The sequence below is a fragment of the Chanodichthys erythropterus genome, chromosome 8 (genome assembly GCF_024489055.1).
Source record: "Chanodichthys erythropterus isolate Z2021 chromosome 8, ASM2448905v1, whole genome shotgun sequence".
Taxonomy (NCBI): Eukaryota; Metazoa; Chordata; class Actinopteri; order Cypriniformes; family Xenocyprididae; genus Chanodichthys; species Chanodichthys erythropterus.
In genome coordinates, this window is record NC_090228.1 from 14258822 (window position 1) to 14277247 (window position 18426).

General features: G+C 36.3%; 1 protein-coding gene across 3 annotated transcripts; it reads left to right on the plus strand.

Moving 5' to 3' along the window:
• The first annotated feature begins 56 nt into the window (after positions 1–56).
• Positions 57–17632, plus strand: etnk1 (ethanolamine kinase 1). Of its 3 annotated transcripts, XM_067391911.1 has the most exons (8): positions 61–309; positions 4133–4392; positions 6556–6696; positions 7694–7836; positions 10873–10956; positions 11072–11232; positions 15877–15950; positions 16042–17632. In XM_067391911.1, the coding sequence occupies exons 1-8, from the start codon at positions 163–165 to the stop codon at positions 16112–16114; spliced, it is 1083 nt and encodes a 360-aa protein (XP_067248012.1). In that variant the 5' UTR covers positions 61–162; the 3' UTR covers positions 16115–17632. The 3 variants fall into 3 exon arrangements, with proteins under 3 accessions (XP_067248013.1, XP_067248014.1, XP_067248012.1); XM_067391912.1 differs by lacking the exons at positions 15877–15950; positions 16042–17632 and adding an exon at positions 9501–9643 and having other exon boundaries at positions 57–309; positions 11072–11208; XM_067391913.1 differs by lacking the exons at positions 15877–15950; positions 16042–17632 and adding an exon at positions 9501–9595 and having other exon boundaries at positions 59–309; positions 11072–11208.
• The last annotated feature ends 794 nt before the right edge of the window (positions 17633–18426 follow it).

Genomic DNA, 18426 nt, shown 5'->3' on the forward strand with positions numbered 1-18426 from the left:
TGATAAAGATCCGACAGAAAAGAACGATTGACTCGCGAATCGAACAGCACCACTGGAGGCGTATCCGTGCAGAACCTGAGCTTAAATCCGCACCCTGCTTTACATTATCGCATTCATTGAATCTTCCTCGTCTCAGAGCAGCAACAGCGAGCATTTACAGCAATGGCCAATTACATCCATGTCCCAGATGGCGCACCGGAGGTTCCTAAATTAGACGTGACTGTAGATGAGCACGATTACAGAGCCGGAGCGCTGAAACTCGTCAAGACGCTCAGACCCCACTGGAAACCTTCTGAGGTCAAAATGAAGGTAATTCTCATGTCTTTTGTCGTCGCTTACAATTCGGGTGGTCGCACACCGACCCTAACTAAAGCAGAAAGTCGGCACGTGCTGACAGCAGCTCGTTTAGCGTCTTATATAATGCAAAAAGGCGAAGTTAAGCGTGTTGCGCCTTGAAATCCGGAGCTGCGTCACCAGTCTGCACCATGGCGCTAAGCAGAGGCACCGCAGCCAATGCGAGCTGTCAAAGCGTTAATGTTGTAACACTCATTCATTAAACTATATAGCTATTGCATGCACGCTACAAAGTGATTATTGCACCATTACAATTGCAGTGAAAATTACAGCAACAGTGATAAAGATAAAGCAACATTTCAAAGGGAAGATGGTGGGTGGTGGATTCTTGGAATTTGTGCGTTGAATTTTTTATTTGTTACGTTTAACTAAGGTAATTATTCGTTTAATCTACTTAGTATCTATTTTTATGTTATTACTACTTAATAAATTACTGTATTAAGTATTCCAGTAGTGATTAGTATATTTTTTTAGTTAGCCACTAGTACTTATTCATCACATGCTAGTTTACTATTCTTCTGGAAGCTTGTTTCCGCCAAAAAAAAAAAAAAAAAAAAGTAATTACAACTCTTTATCTTTTTTTCCCCTCAGAATTGTGAGATATAAAAATTTAGTTGTGAGTTATAAAGTAAGAATTGCAAGATATAACCTCGCAATTCTAAAAAAATTTAGTCAAAATTGCATTTTCTAAAATATCTCGCATTTTTTGACCTTTTTTATGAGTTGTGAGATATAAACTCGCAATTCTGAGAAAAGAATTCAGCTCACAATTCTGACATTCTGAGTTTATATTATGATTATGCAATTATGCAATTATGACTTGAAAGGAAAAAGTCAGAATTGTTGGATATAAACTCACAATTGCAAGAAAAAAAGTTAAAATTATGATATATAAACTCACAATTGCAAGAAAAAAAACATTTTTATTATTTATATCTTGAAATTTTGACTTGCGACTATATCTCAGAATTGCGAATTTATATTTCGCAAATCAGATATTATACTTCGCAATTGTTTATGTCTCACAATTGTGAGAAAAAAAGTCAGAATTGAGGGATATAAAGCACAACTGTGAGAATAAAAAGTCAAAATGACCAGATATAAACTCGCAATTGCAAGAAAAAAAACGTATTTTTATTATTTAAATCTCGCAATTCTGACTTGCGACTATATCTCTGAATTGCGAGTTTATATTTCGCAAATCAGACATTATACTTCGCAATTGTTTGTCTCACAATTGTGAGAAAAAAAGTCAGAATTGAGGGATATAAAGCACAATTGTGAGAAAAAAAGTTAAAATTACAAGATATAAACTCGCAATTGCAAGAAAAAAAACATTTTTATTATTTATATCTCGCAATTCTGACTTGCGACTATATCTCAGAATTGCGAGTTTATATTTTGCAAATCAGATATTATACTTCGTAAATGTTTAAGTCTCACAATTCTGAGAAAAAAAGTCAGAATTGAGGGATATAAAGCACAATTCTGAAAAAAAGGTCAGAATTGAGGGATATAAAGCACAACTGTGAGAATAAAAAGTCAAAATGACCAGATATAAACTCGCAATTGCAAGAAAAAACTTATTTTTATCATTTATTTATTAGTTTATATTTCGCAAATCAGACATTATACTTCACAATTGTTTATGTCTCACAATTGTGAGAAAAAAAAGTCAGAATTGTGAGATAAAAAGTATTTTTTTTTTAAATATAAATATTTGCTATATTTGTTAAATAGCTTTGCTATTACTTATTTGGTACTAGAACCAATTTATGAGGCCTGAATGCACTGGAAATGCATGTATACAACACTTTGGTTATACACTATTTTTAAGGTGTTCATTACAGTGTAATTAAACATTTAAGTATTGAATAATAATACTTAACTACATGTATTAACCACATTTGGGTGTGGTTTAGGGTTAGTTGCATGTAATTATGCTCAATTTGTGGTAAATATTATAGTAACTACATGTATCAAGGGCACTGTAAAATAAAGTGTTTCCGACATTTAAAAAAAGCTTTTGAATAACCATTAGTTAATGATTTCTTAAAAATGATACAACATAGTAATGCTAGGTAATGTTTTTAATGAAAGTTATTATAAAGTGATATAGTTTAATGTGCTTTCGATGAGAATCAGTGGGTCCTTTGGTTTTGAAAAACCCTGTTTAATGTCATTTACTGTTCTTACAGTTTGACATGATAAACGTATGAAGTATGAGGAAGATATTTTAGGATTTTCTTCCCACAGCAGTGCATTATGGTCATACTGCATTCCTCATTTCTAAAATGGGTTGAAGTCAATATTTATGTAGGATAGTCAAAGTAAAGGCATTTGTTTGCCATCCAGTGAAGTTACTGTATCACTATTAGGTGTGTGCTTACAGTCGACACAGAAAGACGGCTGTGACGGTGACATTACACTGCTTTGTGCACCTCAGAGCGCTCTGCGTTCATACAAGATTGATTAACCTGAGATGGGTGGCCTCAACAGTACAGTGAAGGAGTTTTCCAAGAACAAATACATTTCATATGACTTCTCATTCTCCTAGAAGCTTTTGGTCTTTCCAGACAAGCAGCTTCTCAAGGAGTTTCTTGGAAGCTTATTAAGTCAGTTTCACTGATTACGGAACCTGCATCTATTGACTATTGACCACAGCGATAACAATGCTCAATGTGACGGTTCAGGTTTCCGTTGCCTTGGTGTTGTTGAGGACTGTGGAGATAGGAATGCTTTCTTTAACTGTGCACCAGGGGAGACACCTTGAATCAAGTTTTTCAAGTGTTTAGTAATGGCATTGGATCGAACTTCCTCTGCATTTTGGATTGTGGAAATTTCCATGATGTAGTTGGTGCTTTATTGGTCATACAATGACTTTGCCACAAAACTTGTTTGGTGCTCAAGGGATTTTGAAGAGCACCCAAACAACATTAATCTTCACTGTATGAAAACACTAAAGATATTCTTCAAAATATAATACAAATCCTTCGGTCATAACGTCACTTTGAGTGACATGAAGGTGTGTAAAGAATGACAGAATTTTCATTTTGAAGTTATCTGTCACTTTAAGCTACAAATAAACCACAAATGAACTCACTTCCCCATTACAGTGTAAACCCGCACATCCGAAGCCTCCATCCGGATGAAAAGTCAGCAGTCTGTAATAATATTCTTGTAAACTGAACACTGTTTAGCCTGAGGTGCTGAACAGTGTTTCCTTGTATAAACAAAGTTGGTAGGGGTGTGTCACGTCGCTCGCATGTGGGAGGGAAACTAGATATGTATTGGGTTGTTTTCATCAACTTTGAAACAAAATTGAGTGCTCAGCACATGCCAGGCTCTGACCCTGGCAGAAATCAAATTCCTGACGTTCCGCCCACTGCCAGTCAATCCCATATAGTACAGATGATTGTGGTCTGGAATGCTTGGCGTCCCAAACGCTCCATTAGTAGACAATGTAAATTTGTTCAGCTCTGTCACACTGAACGCACCTTCTTTTGTGCTGGTTTTGATCCTAAATAAACTAAAAGTAAAAAAAAATGTTGTTGTTTTGGTTATGTTGAGTTTGATGATTCCTCTTTTTGTATACATATAAATATAAGGTTTCTCTTCAGCTGATCAAGTGGCGAGAAACCGAAAAGGAACACGAGGCATGTGATGCTGATCCCAACAAAGAGTCTTTTAATGCGCAGTATCACTAAAGGTTAACCTCAAACCATCTTAAGGAGCTAAAAATGATGACCTCTTCACTTTTTTCTTCCTCTTTCTGCAGTTTTTCACTGATGGCATCACAAACAAGCTGATTGGCTGTTACGTCGGCGGGTCCATGCAGGAAGTAGTCCTGGTACGGGTCTACGGGAACAAGACGGAACTGTTCGTGGACCGTGAAAACGAAGTGAAGAGCTTCCGTGTCCTGCAGGCACACCGGTGCGCTCCGCGGCTCTACTGCACCTTCAACAACGGCCTGTGCTATGAGTTTCTGCAGGGTGTGGCCCTGGAGCCCGAGCACATCCGCAGCCCTGCCATCTTCAGGTTAGAAACTACATGTTCAAGTGGGCTGATCATCAGATCATCCCTCATAATACTGAGCTAATTGATTCAGGATGGCGTGACAGTGACTCCGGCGTTGACCTTCAACTAGCCAGACAGTTGTCGCAGAACCCCAAACCTTACCCAGTAATCCCTTAAGACATGAATGACGCACTGCACTCTCTCTCACACACTGACCCAGGCCTCCCGCCAATACGTGTCGGGTCTCAGACAGCTGAGAGAGAACAAGGCTACTGTGTTAGCAGGGTGATGACGTGATGAAATGTTGGCAGTTAAACTATTTTAAATGCACTATACTGTTCAAAAGTTTGGGGTTAGTAAAAAAAAAAAAACTTTTATTCAACAAGGATGCATTAAAGGGTTAGTTCACCCAAAAATGAAAATTCTGTCATTAATTACTCACCCTTATGTCGTCCCAAACCTGTAAGAACTTTGTTCATCTTTGGAAGACAAATTAAGATATTTTTGATGAAATCTAAGAGATTTCTGTCTGTCCATAGACAGCATTTTAACCACCACTTTCAAGGTCCAGAAAGGTACTAAAGACATCGTTAAAATAGTCCACGTGACTGCCGTGGTTCAACCTTAATGTTATGAAGCGACGAGAATACTTGTGCAAAAACAAAACAAAAATACTGAGCCGGCGTTCTGACGTAGAACCCAGAATAGAACCTGAATAAAGTCATTATTTTTGTTTTGTTTTTGCACACAAAAAGTATTCTCGTCGCTTCATAACATTAAGGTTGAACCACGGCAGTCACGTGGACTATTTTAACGATGTCTTTAGTACCTTTCTGGACCTTGAAAGTGGTGGTTAAATTGCTGTCTATGGACAGACAGAAATCTCTTGGGGCCAGTTGTTCAAAAGTAATCTGATCGGATTTCGGCCATTGGATTGGATCAGATCTTGAAAATGGGTTGTTCAAAAGGAAAAAGGGATTCTAAAATCAGATTAGATCACGGAATCCAATCCTAGTTTTAATCTGGATCAAACCTTCAGTTTGTGTTGTTCAAAACTTGTCAGTAGGATTTGCATAACTTTGATCCAAAAAAACAGGATTATCCTGATCCCAACAGGGGGTAGGATTTCAAGGTGGATTCCAGGAGGAAAATGTAGCAAAACTTTAAAACTGGTCAAAAAATATAACATTTATATTATGTAATTATACATACACATTTTTAAATTTTGCTCTTGATTAGTTTAACTGTTAAATAAATTAGAGGTAGACATTAACCTACATATTTAGCCTTTAAAAAAGTAAAAAAGATTTTGGTGCCATAAAACAATCCTCAAACAGATGTAAATATCTGACAAAATTATTATATTTAATTCAAAACCCATATTCTCTCTATCATCATGTCCCTTTAGGGGCTCCGTAGAGCACTGGTAATCCAGATTTGGTAATCTGGAAAAGTGTGTATCTGGATCATGGTGATCCAATCCAATTTTTCTTTGAAAAACCAGCACAAATGTAAGATTGATTACCTGATCCTGGATAGCAAAACATGGGATTTCCAAATCCAGATTAAACTTTTTGAACAACTGGCCCTTGGATTTCATCAAAAAATATCTAGTGTTCTGAAGAAAAACAAAGGTCTTACGGGTTTGGTATGACATGAGGGTGAGTAACTAATGACAGAATTTCATTTTTGGGTGAACTAACCCTTTAAATTGACCAAAAGAGACATTTATAATGTTACAAAATATTTCTATTTCAAATAAATGTTCTTTTGAAATTTCTCTTGAGCAGCACAACTGTTTTCAACATTAATAATAATAATAAGAAAGGTTTCATAAGCACCAAATCAATGATTTCTGAAGGATCATGTGACACTGAAGACTGGCTAGTAAAAATTCAGTTTTGCCATCAGAGGAATAAATTACATTTTAAAATCTATTAAAGTAAAAAAGTATTTTTTTTTTTAATTGTAATAATATTTTTTTTTTACAATATTACTGTTTTCACTGTATTTTTCATCTAATAAATGCAGCCATGGCGGGTGAGCATTAGAGACTTCTTTCAAAAGCGAACAATTTTTACCAACCCCAAACTTTTGAACGGTTTGTAAGTATTACATACTGTAGGGTTCAAAAATGAACATTTAGTCTAAACCTGAAAATAAACTGATTTTATTTGTTTACAGGAACATTGCAAGGCAGTTGGCAAAATATCATGCCATACATGCTCACAATGGCTGGGTGCCCCAGTCAGACCTCTGGCTGAGAATGAGCAAGTACTTTTCTCTTGTTCCTACACACTTCGAGGACCCTGAGATGGACCAGAGGTGAGCTTTAAATTTAAGGACTGCACCATGTTTTTTGGTATGCTTTGATGTTGTTTAGCAAAGCAGAACATGTAGAGCAAAACCCTTAGGTATAACGTTTTGGAGATACAGAAGCTGTCAATACATGTAGATTCAGATCGCTTGTGGTTTGAGAATCCTCCCAATGCTAAATGACATGGTTCATCCTTGCACAGATACATGTTTGCACAGGTGCAAGTTCAGAACAACACATTAAAAAATTGTCAAATTTTTATTTCTACAAATTCATTTAGCAGAAATACTTTTTAACAATAATAATACTTTTAATATAATTCCTTTTAAAGATAGATAGATAGATTCTCAAGGTGCTTTACATAAGACGAAAAAGGATAAAATATAAAACAATATGAACATGCTTAAAAAAGAGACATTTTTAATAATAAAACAATTAAAAGGCAATCAGGCTGTTCTGAAATAATGTTTTATGATTAGATTTAAATATTCTTAAAGTCAGTGCCTCTTATGTTGGGAAATAGCCATAAATGCAGATGTAACTAAATTTGTACATTGTCTGAAGGAAATGCTTGTACATGCAAAACTGGGACAAGGAGTGTTTTTTTTTTTTTTTTAACCACATTGCTATGTAGGTTGCTAGGGTGTTTGTCCAAGTAAAGTTTGAGCAATAGAAATAGTTCAGGTAGGCTTGAATTTATTGTTGGATTAAAAATTGATTAGATTGAATCCTTGGAGGCGCCATCACTTATTGTGCAACAACCTGTAACAACACTAGTACATGCCCATACAGTGTTTCTGTGGTTACTTTACTATTTATAGACAATACTTTTGCACTCATATTTTAAAGTAGTAGTCTGGCATCGGTAACGGAAATGAAGGCTTTTAAGATCTTTATCTGACTGAGTAAGGCAGATATGGGTACAATGTGCCTTAATTGAATCACACTGGAACACAAAAGCGCGTTTGTGTTTTCTGAATGCATGAATGTGTCATTTGTTCCCAGGCTGAACAGTGAGGTGCCCAGCTCCGCATGTCTTAGAGACGAGATGATCTGGCTTCAGCAGAGCCTTTCTAAACTGGGTTCCCCAGTCGTTCTCTGTCACAACGATCTGCTCTGTAAGAACATCATCTACAACCAAAAGGAAGGTGAGTCCAACAAACCCCACCAGCTTCCTTCAGCCACAGCGTTTGTTTCCCCAACCCCCCCTGCCTAAGGTAGGCTTAAATTAAGTGTTTTCACCTCTGAAATATAGCATGGATGAGCTTTCCTAAAGGATGGTAATATTACATTCTCATCCAATTTCATCAAGGGATCTGGAGAATCCACTGGTTTCCATAAAATGTGTTTTCTGTTCTTGAAAATCAAAAGCAAAAAGTGTGTTTTTGTTTGCTCTGGGGAATGTTGCTGTGATGCTGTTTACTATCTTCATGATGTAGAGGCTGGTGACTGTCTGCGCTACCCGAGCCACGGGATGGAGAGTGAGAGTGAGACTCCGGTCATTCCTGTTATGCAGAACTTTCATTTCTGTGAATATAATTATGAAATTAGGAAGTATAAAACACTATACTTGACTTTCATAAATATGCTCTGGTCAGGCTTAGGCACTTCAGCTTTATTTATACAATGGCAAGAAGAAGAAAAAAAAAAAAAACCAGGAAGGAAAATAAAAGCTAAAATAAGCCATTTGATGACTTTTAACCACGTTTTTACGTTTAGTAAAACCAGGTTTATCTAAAACATGTAAATTAGACAAGGAAAAAATAATTTTCTTAATAGATGTCATTAATTTTCATGTAATAATTTCAATTTGGTTTTCTGTCAAGCTCTCAGTTGTTAAAACTATATTAAAACTGTTATATAATAAATTCTATTTATAACTATAAATAATAAAATGTGTATATAATTACTATATACATAAATAAAAAAATAAATGTAAATTATTACATTATTAATGTAACTTAATACTGAATTCTGACCATAAAATGGGCTTTATATTTTACCCTATATATCAGGACATACGTGTTGGGGACAATAAAATAAACATAAGCATAACAGGAATGACCCACATGGAAGAATATGAGCATGAGAAAATGGCTGCTCTGCCACAGCAGTAGTGTGAGAACGTATAGTTCCTGTCTCTCACCTTTTTTTTTTCTTTTGAGGCGGTCAAACCGATTATAACCAGCACGTATCAGTTGCCCTAAAGGTATCAGTTGCCCCTAAAAACTGTTCTTGGAGCAGTAAATAATTCACAAGAAGCGATTAGTGATTGGGTCATGGAAATCTGCTTCGAGAACAGGGCTTGGGGGCAACTACGACCTTGGGCACTTGTTTGTATTTGAATTTTGAGAGAGGAAGGAGGCTCTGTTTTCAGAAAAAAAGCCAAGCCACTTCCTCCAACTCGCTTTTAACACGCAGACCGAGGGGTGGGAGGAAGTTTTCACTGTAAAATGTTTGTTTTTGACAACCCTGCACTCTCAGCCCCCTCCCCTTCCCGCCGAGACCTATAGAAAGCAAGAGCGGGAGCGTTACGCAATATAGCCCTGCTTTCCGAGACCGTATTTGTTTTTGTTTTTCATGCCTATTGTTGACACTCAAGTTTGAGAGTCCCACAGGCTCAACCTGCACAGGAAGCCATCGTGGCATTTGCATAGAGCCAGTATAACTTGGGGCCTCATTGGATGGCTAATCGACCAATGGGGATGCTGTGTGGTGGGGGTGTGCGTTTATGAGATGAGCCGTGTTTGTTCTTAAAGGGGGAGGTGCCCAATGGCCTCTCTGCAGTGAAGCTGTGTGTGTTCTGTGACAGATGTGAGTTTGCCCAAATCTCTTCATCTGCTGCACAGGGCTATAGCCACTGACTGGAGGTGTTCAGTGTGTCCCGCTAGGACGCCACCGGGTCCGGTAACCACCTCACGTGTCTCTTTCTGTAGACCAACACTTCTGTCCAATGTCAATCAAACTTTTTTCTACACACCATAAGCTCTAGAGCACTGGGAATGCAAGGCCACATAAAGTCAAACACACATTAGGTGCACTAATGTTACATGTAACAGACCAGGCAGTTATTTAACCAATAATACATTACACATATGTAGAACGAGAGGAGTAAGGCTTTGTATTCTGAATTCAACACTCTTTACATCACATGACCAATCAAGTCATTGCTTGCTAGACCACTGCTATACAGACTATGTGCCACTAGATGGCGACGTTGCCCATTTTCTCTCCTTTACCTCCTCTTTCCTTCCAGCCCTGGTCTTACAGTACAGCCGTCTCCCATTTTTTTCGTTTAGCATTTTCTAAAGTTGTAAACTTTTCTCTAACCCTGAATGGTTTTTCCATTTTTTTTTTTTTTTTTTTTTTGCTTTATTTGACTATTTTTACTTCCACTGTTTAACAGAAGACTGTTTGCGCAAGGCGCTCTTTCTTTTACCAGCCACAAGATTTCCTGGAAAAGGTCAAAAACTTGCAATGGCTCTGCTCACTCGCTTAATAATTTGTAATCGAGTAGGAATTATTGTTTGTTTTCATTTGAAAATATCCTAAAATGATTCTGATAATACACAAATCCCAAAATGAAAACTGATTGCAAGTTTTTCACTTTTCCTCTCAGCAGACTCATGTAAATGGGTGATTCATTAATAAGATACACTTTTATATTAATAACACAGGAAATTTTAGTTATAAGTTCTATTGAAATATTGATTTTTTTCAATTATCCCTAAACCTGAACTGTATATACATGTTTTTGTCCAAAACACAAAATCAACAGCCTCAACAACCTCCAACAGCCTTGATCAGTACTTGATCGGGATTACTGGATGTGAGAAATATTTTAAATTAAATGAAATTGTCTGAAAAAGTAAGTGTCCCTAATTGAAGAATCACCCAAATCTAGCATGCTATTTTTTTCCCTACATACATGCTATGAGTGCATGACATCTGTCCCCATGTCTTGTTCACCTTCTGTCATTTGTTTATTCTTTCTTGTACCAGAATGCAAATCCTTACTCCTTTTCCCAGATGTGATTTGAGTCATTTAAATAGCAGAAAATGTCCATGTAGTGTTGGTTTGCTAATACAGGCAATAGATTGTTACAGTAAAAAAGAACAAGGGTTAAGAAGACAATGCCCGTGTGCTTTTCTAAACAAAATCTCATTTGTTTCCCCTCCTGCAGGAAATGTCAAATTCATTGACTACGAATATGCTGGGTACAATTACCAAGCCTTTGACATTGGGAATCACTTCAATGAGTTTGCAGGTAATGCGATGGCACCAAAAATTAAGTCATTTTGTATAAGAGAAAAAACCTGCTTAACCGTGATTCAAAGATATAATGTGAATGGTGGTGGGTGTGGGCTTTTTGTGATTGACAGGTCTGAATGAGGTGGACTATACCCTGTATCCTAGTCGAGAGCTCCAGTTGCAGTGGCTCCGAGCCTATCTGGAGGCCTACAAGGAGTACAAATCACAGGGCAAACAGGTCTCTAATACTGAAGTGGAGGTCCTGTACGTGCAAGTCAACCGCTTCGCCTTGGTGAGTTGAAACTGGATTTATCCGCCACGGTCTGGAATCGTGACGCATTTTGATCCATCTGCACCCTGCCAAACTAAATATCAGGCTTTTGTTTTTTTCAATTTAATTACTTTCTTTAATGCCAGCATTTTACAAAGTAAACTGGAACATCGTGAGCAGTTTAACTATTTAGCAGGTAGATCGTCTGTATTAGAATGACGATTGAAAAGTAGATAAAGGTATGAATAGTGATTGCAAGTAGTCAGAGAAGGAGCCTTGACATTCTGCCCACCTTTTTAGAGATTCACAAGCATCTAATGAGAGGACATCTGGGTGTGTGTGTGTGTGTGTGTGTGCGCAGGTCATTCTTTGACGATCGAGTTGCACACCTGCTCTTTAGTCCTTTCTTGATGATGATATTTACTTCAGAGAGGAAAACTAATTGAATATCCAGTTTAGTCTTGCAGTTCAGTCTTATGTGATCAGTAGATGTGTTAAAAGCAGAGAAGACATTTTTTAAGGGGAAGAAAAGGGAAAAAAATGTATCCTCTGGCTCTCTGCAAAGAAAACTGGCAAATAAAACTGAGAGAGGCACCATTTTCTCTCTCTGTCTCTGAGAGGGACCTTGAGAGATGCTAAAACAAATGCTAGAGGAATGTGAGGTGAGGCTTAGTGAATGGATGTGAGTGTTTGTTGCCTTCATTTTTGATTCCTTTTTCTGAGGCCTTATTTGAGAGCTCAGAGAAAACTGAAGAGATGCCCAAGAATATAATGATATTAATGGGCATATTCTGATTATGTAAGCATCATGTAAACAAACTAACCTGCCATAAACAGTTTAAGCTATAATTACGGTTTCTGGAAGACTGAATAAGACAGCTGGCTTATGCCTGTATTAATCATAAATGAATGTTCAGAATACATTATCTAAAATTCTACCTATATTATATCATTTAAAGGTGCCCTAGAACTTTTTTTAAAAAGATGTAATATTAGTCCCCTGAATGTGTCTGTGAAGTTTCAGCTCAAAATACCCCATAGATTTTTATCATTATAAAAATCATTATTTTTTTCATCATTATAAATGAGCCAATTCTGGGCTACTGGCCCTTTAATTCTCGTGCTCTCCGCCCACGGAGCTCGCGCTTGCCTTGAACAGTGCATAAACAAAGTTTACACAGCTAATATAACCCTCAAAATGGATCTTTACAAGTGTTCGTCATGTATGCGGCATGTATGTGTCGGATTATGTGAGTATTGTATACTGTTATATTGTTTACATTTGATTCTGAATGAATTTGAGGCTGTGCTACACCGTGGCTAACGGCTAATGCTACACTGTTAGAGAGATTTATAAAGAATGAAGTTGTGTTTATGAATTATACAGACTGCAAGTGTTTAATAATGAAAATAGCGACGGCTCTTGTCTCCATGAATACAGTAAGAAACAATGGTAACTTTAACCACATTTAACAGTACATTAGCAACATGCTAACAAAACATTTAGAAAGACAGTTTATCATGGATCATGTCAGTTATTATTGCTCCATCTGCCATTTTTCGCTATTGTTCTTGCTTGCTTACCTAGTCTGATGATTCACCTGTGCAGATCCAGATGTTAATACTGGCTGCCCTTGTCTAATGCCTTTCATAATGCTGGGATCATGGGCTGGCATATGCAAATATTGAGGGCGTACACCCCGACGTTACGTAACAGTCGGTGTTATGTTGAGATTCGCCTGTTCTTCTGAAGTCTTTTATACAAATTAGATTTATATAAGAAGGAGGAAACAATGGAGTTTGAGACTCACTCATGTCATTTCCATGTACTGAACTCTTGTTATTTAACTATGCCAAGGTAAATTCAATTTTTCATTCGAGGGCACCTTTTAATGATATAACGTAAAACAAAGGTAATTTTGGGTGATAGTAGAAAAAGTTGCTGAAAAGAAAACTTTAAGATTAAGAAACTACTGATTTCTACGATTTCTACGATCGGAGTAAACACAAACCGAATTAAAAAGTGGTGTATTCGTATTTTAGTCGCATTATCGAACTGCATTATAGACATGTACAGACATGTTCGCTGCATTTTGCGACAGGACATATACACACATGGCAGTGTTTAACCATTTGACGGCAAATGCAAAGAGCATGGCTTGAAGCAAGCCATGCTAATTAACCATGGTAATGTTAAGAATTATGAAAGTAATGGATATAATGAAGTAGGGCTGGGTGATATATTGCATGCGATTGTCACGCGCATTTCGTCAGTAAAGCCGGTTCCCTGATTACCGCTAAATCGCCATCACCTGCTTTCAAATGGAGCGGCATTTAATAGACAGAACCGTGACAAGCTATGCAATATCGCGTTCATATCGCAGATGAATCGCCTTCGATAATGAACGCGATATTGCGTAGCTTGTCAGTGAACTACGGCTCTGTATATTAAATGCCACTCTTTACTGACGAAATGCGCGTGACAATCGCATGCAATATATCGCCCAGCCCTATTATGAAGTGCCCGTAAGAACAGGATGGTGACATCTTTAAAACAGTTGCAGAACGAATGGAGGAAGAAGGTTACATACTTTCGGCTGAACATAATAAAAAAATGGTACCATAACAGAGACGAACTGTATGTTGATACTTGAAAATCTGGAGGGAACATCAGACGACATGGAATAAGGACGTGTGCCATTAATCGATCTATGTTCTATAACATGTAAAATGGGAATATTAATCATAACACCTTAATCAGAATATTATCTTATTTAGAATAAGGTCAATAATTAGATTATTGCTGTCCATGTAAATATACATGTATAATACTATTTCACACATTACTGTTTTTACTGCATTTTTGATTAAATTAATACAGCCCTAAAATTTTGAACTTTAGTTTTTCTACATTAATGTATAACTATATAAAATAATGATATCATTGAATTCATTTAACCAGTATTGCCAAATAATATCTCTATATATTCCAAGGACTTGTCATCTTAGATGGATGTGAGTGTGTGGTGCCCATTGAAGCTCTTGCTTTATTATGTCACCTTGATGTTTACACACCATCTTCACATGCCTAGGCCAGGAAACATGGAGTTTTATAAAAGAAGGTCTGAATATGCTCAGAGATAGTGTCTGAGGGGGTTCAGGACCCTTGACTCTAGCAGAGACAAACATTTATTCTGTGCAGTTGAGCGAAAAACACTGAGGATAGAGACTTTATTATAGGCCAGCAAACCCCGTGATCTTTACTCACATGATGGCAGGAGTGATTCAGTCTCATCAGAGGGGCTTTTATATATATGCCGTATTTTATAAGCTTTTACTTTGCTGTCAGTGATCCAGAATCAACACAAATAACTTCCATGCAGTTATCTTTTTTCCTTTTTTAATGGGTCCACTAAAAGGAAGCAGTCTATGCTTAGAAAGGCATGGGTCAAATGTTTCCAAGCAACAATACAACACACAATCTGTCACAGTAACTCCAGTGTCAGGGAGAGTCTCACTTAGCCAGTCAAGAATATTTCTTTAGTCCCATTTTACCCTGAAATTAAAATGAAACATTAAGAAAAAATTTTGTTTTTATTAAATGAAGCCTGCTTTTTGGAGGAACATTAAGGTTTGTGCATTGTGATATAGCAGTGCCCACCTCCTCTTCTCAGTGCAAAAAAAAAACCCTCATTGATTTAATGGGAACAAATGATTTAAAAAAATCATCTAAAATATTAATACATTATGGTAGTGTTTGTTGTACTGAATTTAAGTTGAACTGATTCCAATAAAAAAATAAATATATTCATAATTATGTCTAGATTTTCTTTCTTTAATTAAAACCAAATATCTTAATTAAAAAAATATACAAATATAGTTTTATATAGTGGTATTTTTATATACTACTGTAGCATTTTTTTTTATATATTATCCATTTTTAATGTTCAAGTTTTACTAATTTTGTAATGTGTGTTATGTCATTTTTATTCATTTATATTTTAACTTTAATTTATTTTTGGTTTTAGTCATTTTTAAGTTAGTTGCCAATGCAACATTTCTAATTTGGTCAGAGTTTTTCATCTAATACCGAAGCATTTTTTCAATTAATGGAAATTATTTTTTAACATTTTTAGTTTTAGTCAACAATGACAACACTCATATATATATTAGGGCTGTTCAACGATAACTGTGGTTATCGTGTACAAAATAAGAGTCTGTGTTTACGTAATATGTGTGTTTGTTTTGTGTATAATTATTATGTATATATAAATATACACACATACATGTATATATTTAAGAAAAATATCTTATATTTCTATACAAATATTTACATTTATATATAATTTAAATATATAAAAATATAAATATATTTATATATTTATACATACATGCTTATATTTCTTAAATATATACATGTATGTGTGTGTATTTATATATACTTAATAATTATACACAAAACAAACACATATATTACGTAAACACAGACTCTTATTTTGTACACGATAGCCCTAATATATATATATATATATATATATATAATTTCTTATTTTTTCTTTTGGTATACAATATGACATTTCTTTTTGAGATTTACCCATCAATACCCAAGTTTTTTCCAATAAAGAATTTTTTTTCCTCATGGTGTTTGGTTTTCGTTGTCCCCAGGCATCTCATTTCTTCTGGGGACTGTGGGCATTAATCCAGGCTCAGTACTCCACCATTGACTTTGACTTCTTGGGGTAAGTTTTATCTTCTCAACAACAATATCTACATAATTGAGGTTCAAAAAAATGTATTCTCAACTCTTTTCCACCACATTTTCTTTCGCAGATATGCAGTTCTCCGTTTCAACCAGTACTTCAAGATGAAACCAGAGGTGACTTCACTGCACCTTCCAGAATAATCTCTCAGGTCGTGGCTTGCGCTACTCTAGAGAAGGGCTCCCCCTGGTGGACACAAGAACTAGCTGGAGGTCTCTTCAGTTCGTAGACTGAACACTGCACTTACTTGTCTGAACACATCATTTTAGATAAGCCCCAAAATCATTTCTGAACTCAAAGTTGGTTTAGTGTTGTAGAAAACCAAGTCCTCCTCCTCCTCGCTTTTATGTGGCGATCGAGAGAGAGGGTCACCCCAGTGCCCTAGTTCATGATATTGCCAATTGAGGAAGCAAACAACTGACATACAGATAGCTTACTCTGGAGCCTTGACTTGCCAATGTATATGAAGAGTGAGCCTGGGAGAATCTTAAATAAAGAAAAGCTCCCCAGATACCCATCCTCCAAGGACAGGGAACCTCAGACAACAACAATTATTATCAAAAGACAAGAGAGGAGGCCCACTGGGTCTGTTTTTAGCAACTAACTATCATCCGAAAGGTCATTCCTGCTTGTTTACACAACTTTTAAGGGGAGAAATCGGTGTACTGTAAGATATTGTTGGGTTTACTGTATTCATAGTCACTGATTGTGTCTAAACGGCAAACTTTGGGCCTGCCTGTTCCTACGAGGGTTGTTCCTGGCACAGCTGTGGTATAAGATGTGTAATTCAGGGACCAATAGAAGCTTCGTTGTTCATTTCTGGCAGACGATTCCTCCCTCAACCTCTCACTGTGAACCACTGTATAACGCATTCATAACATTTCTCATTGTTTTCTCAGCGTGGTGCTTGGAGAAGGTAGATGCACAGTAGCCGTGGCTACAATGAGCCGGTAGCTAATCTGAAGCCCACACCAAAGTGCTGATATTTCTTGCTTGTATATTACGCACAGTATATTTTTCCACATTAGAAATAACTTCGGTGGATTTTGTACTTATTTAAATGGCGCCGGTAAAGAGATCACTCACTTTTTTTCTCGGAGGTATCGGTGAATTCTTTGTAATGGATGTATTTTTTGGAAGCCTTAATGAAGATGGCATCGCCTGCTGAACGCACTAAAGCTTTTGTATTCATGCTCCCCGTCCGCATAGCTAAACGACAGGCCTTTTTGCACAAACCGACTGCTTTGAGAACAAAACCAGTCCTCACTTTATCTTGCGATGGGCCGCTCTTTCTGCTTAAGACGTAGTTTTAACCGCACATGTTGGGAGTAGAGATTTTGGTAACACTTTATTTTACAGGGTCCCTGTTACACATGTTACTAAACTGAACTGCTATAGTAAATAGAGTTTATATGTTTCCACAAGTCGCTCTGCACAGTAATGATGTAGTACTTAATTAATATTACACAGAACCAAGGTCAGAAATTAATCTAAATGCCAGAAATTGACAAAAATGTACTAGAATTTAAAATGTGGTGGAAAACAACGTCCCTGTTGTGGTAAATTATAATTTTTTTTACAGAAATATTTTTTTATCTGTTACATACACTAATGCTGTTCAAAAGTTTGGGGTCACTAAGATTTTTTTTTTTTTTTTTTTTTGAAAGAAATTCAGTTCTTTTTTGCTATTCATCAAAGAATCCTGAAAAAAATGATCACAATTGTCTTCAATATTGACACTGAAAACTGGAGTAATTGTTGCTAAAAATTCAGCTTTGCCATCACAGGAATAAATTACATTTAAGATATATATTAAAATAGAAAACATCTCTTTTAAATTGAAATAATTTTTCTCAATTTGTACTGTATTTTTGATCAAATAAATGCACTATTGGTGAGACTTCTTTCAAAAACCTAACTAAGCAAATCTTACTGACCCCAAGCTTTTGAACAGTGTAATATTTGTTTTCATAATATGCTGATTTACTTGTGTTTAGACCATTTCAATTAAATTATTAATTATTGGACATAAATTATAATAGGGAAAAAGAATAGCCATCATAAATGTAAGAAATAAATCAATTCCAGTTAATTTCTGATGCTGCTCAGCACACATGAGCAATGTAATATAAAGTGTGACCAAGATTTTCCTTGAATTCCATGAAGTTTTCTTGTGCAAACCTCAGCTCTGAGACTTGCCTTCGCACCGCCTGGCTACCCTCACTTACCTCAATATCCTGTGTCAGTTTGCCTATATCACAAACAACCATATACAATTCTGTAAATACTAGAAACTGTGAACTTCGGGTTGTTTATTGTATTTTAAAGTATGCTTCTTTTTCTATGCCAGTTCTTTTGTAACTGTCAAGTTTGCACCTTGATCACGTTTTTGAACTGTCAAGGACCACACAGAATGCTACAGTTTTATTTTTATTTCTTTTTTTTTTTAATAGTA

Bases quoted from the DNA above. Each gene is read 5' to 3' on its own strand.
- etnk1 (XM_067391911.1), top strand. From the start codon at position 163: ATGGCCAATTACATCCATGTCCCAGATGGCGCACCGGAGGTTCCTAAA. The intron at 310-4,132 runs GTAATTCTCATG...CTCTTTCTGCAG, and splicing joins CTTCTGAGGTCAAAATGAAG to TTTTTCACTGATGGCATCAC. The intron at 10,957-11,071 runs GTAATGCGATGG...TGTGATTGACAG, and splicing joins TCACTTCAATGAGTTTGCAG to GTCTGAATGAGGTGGACTAT.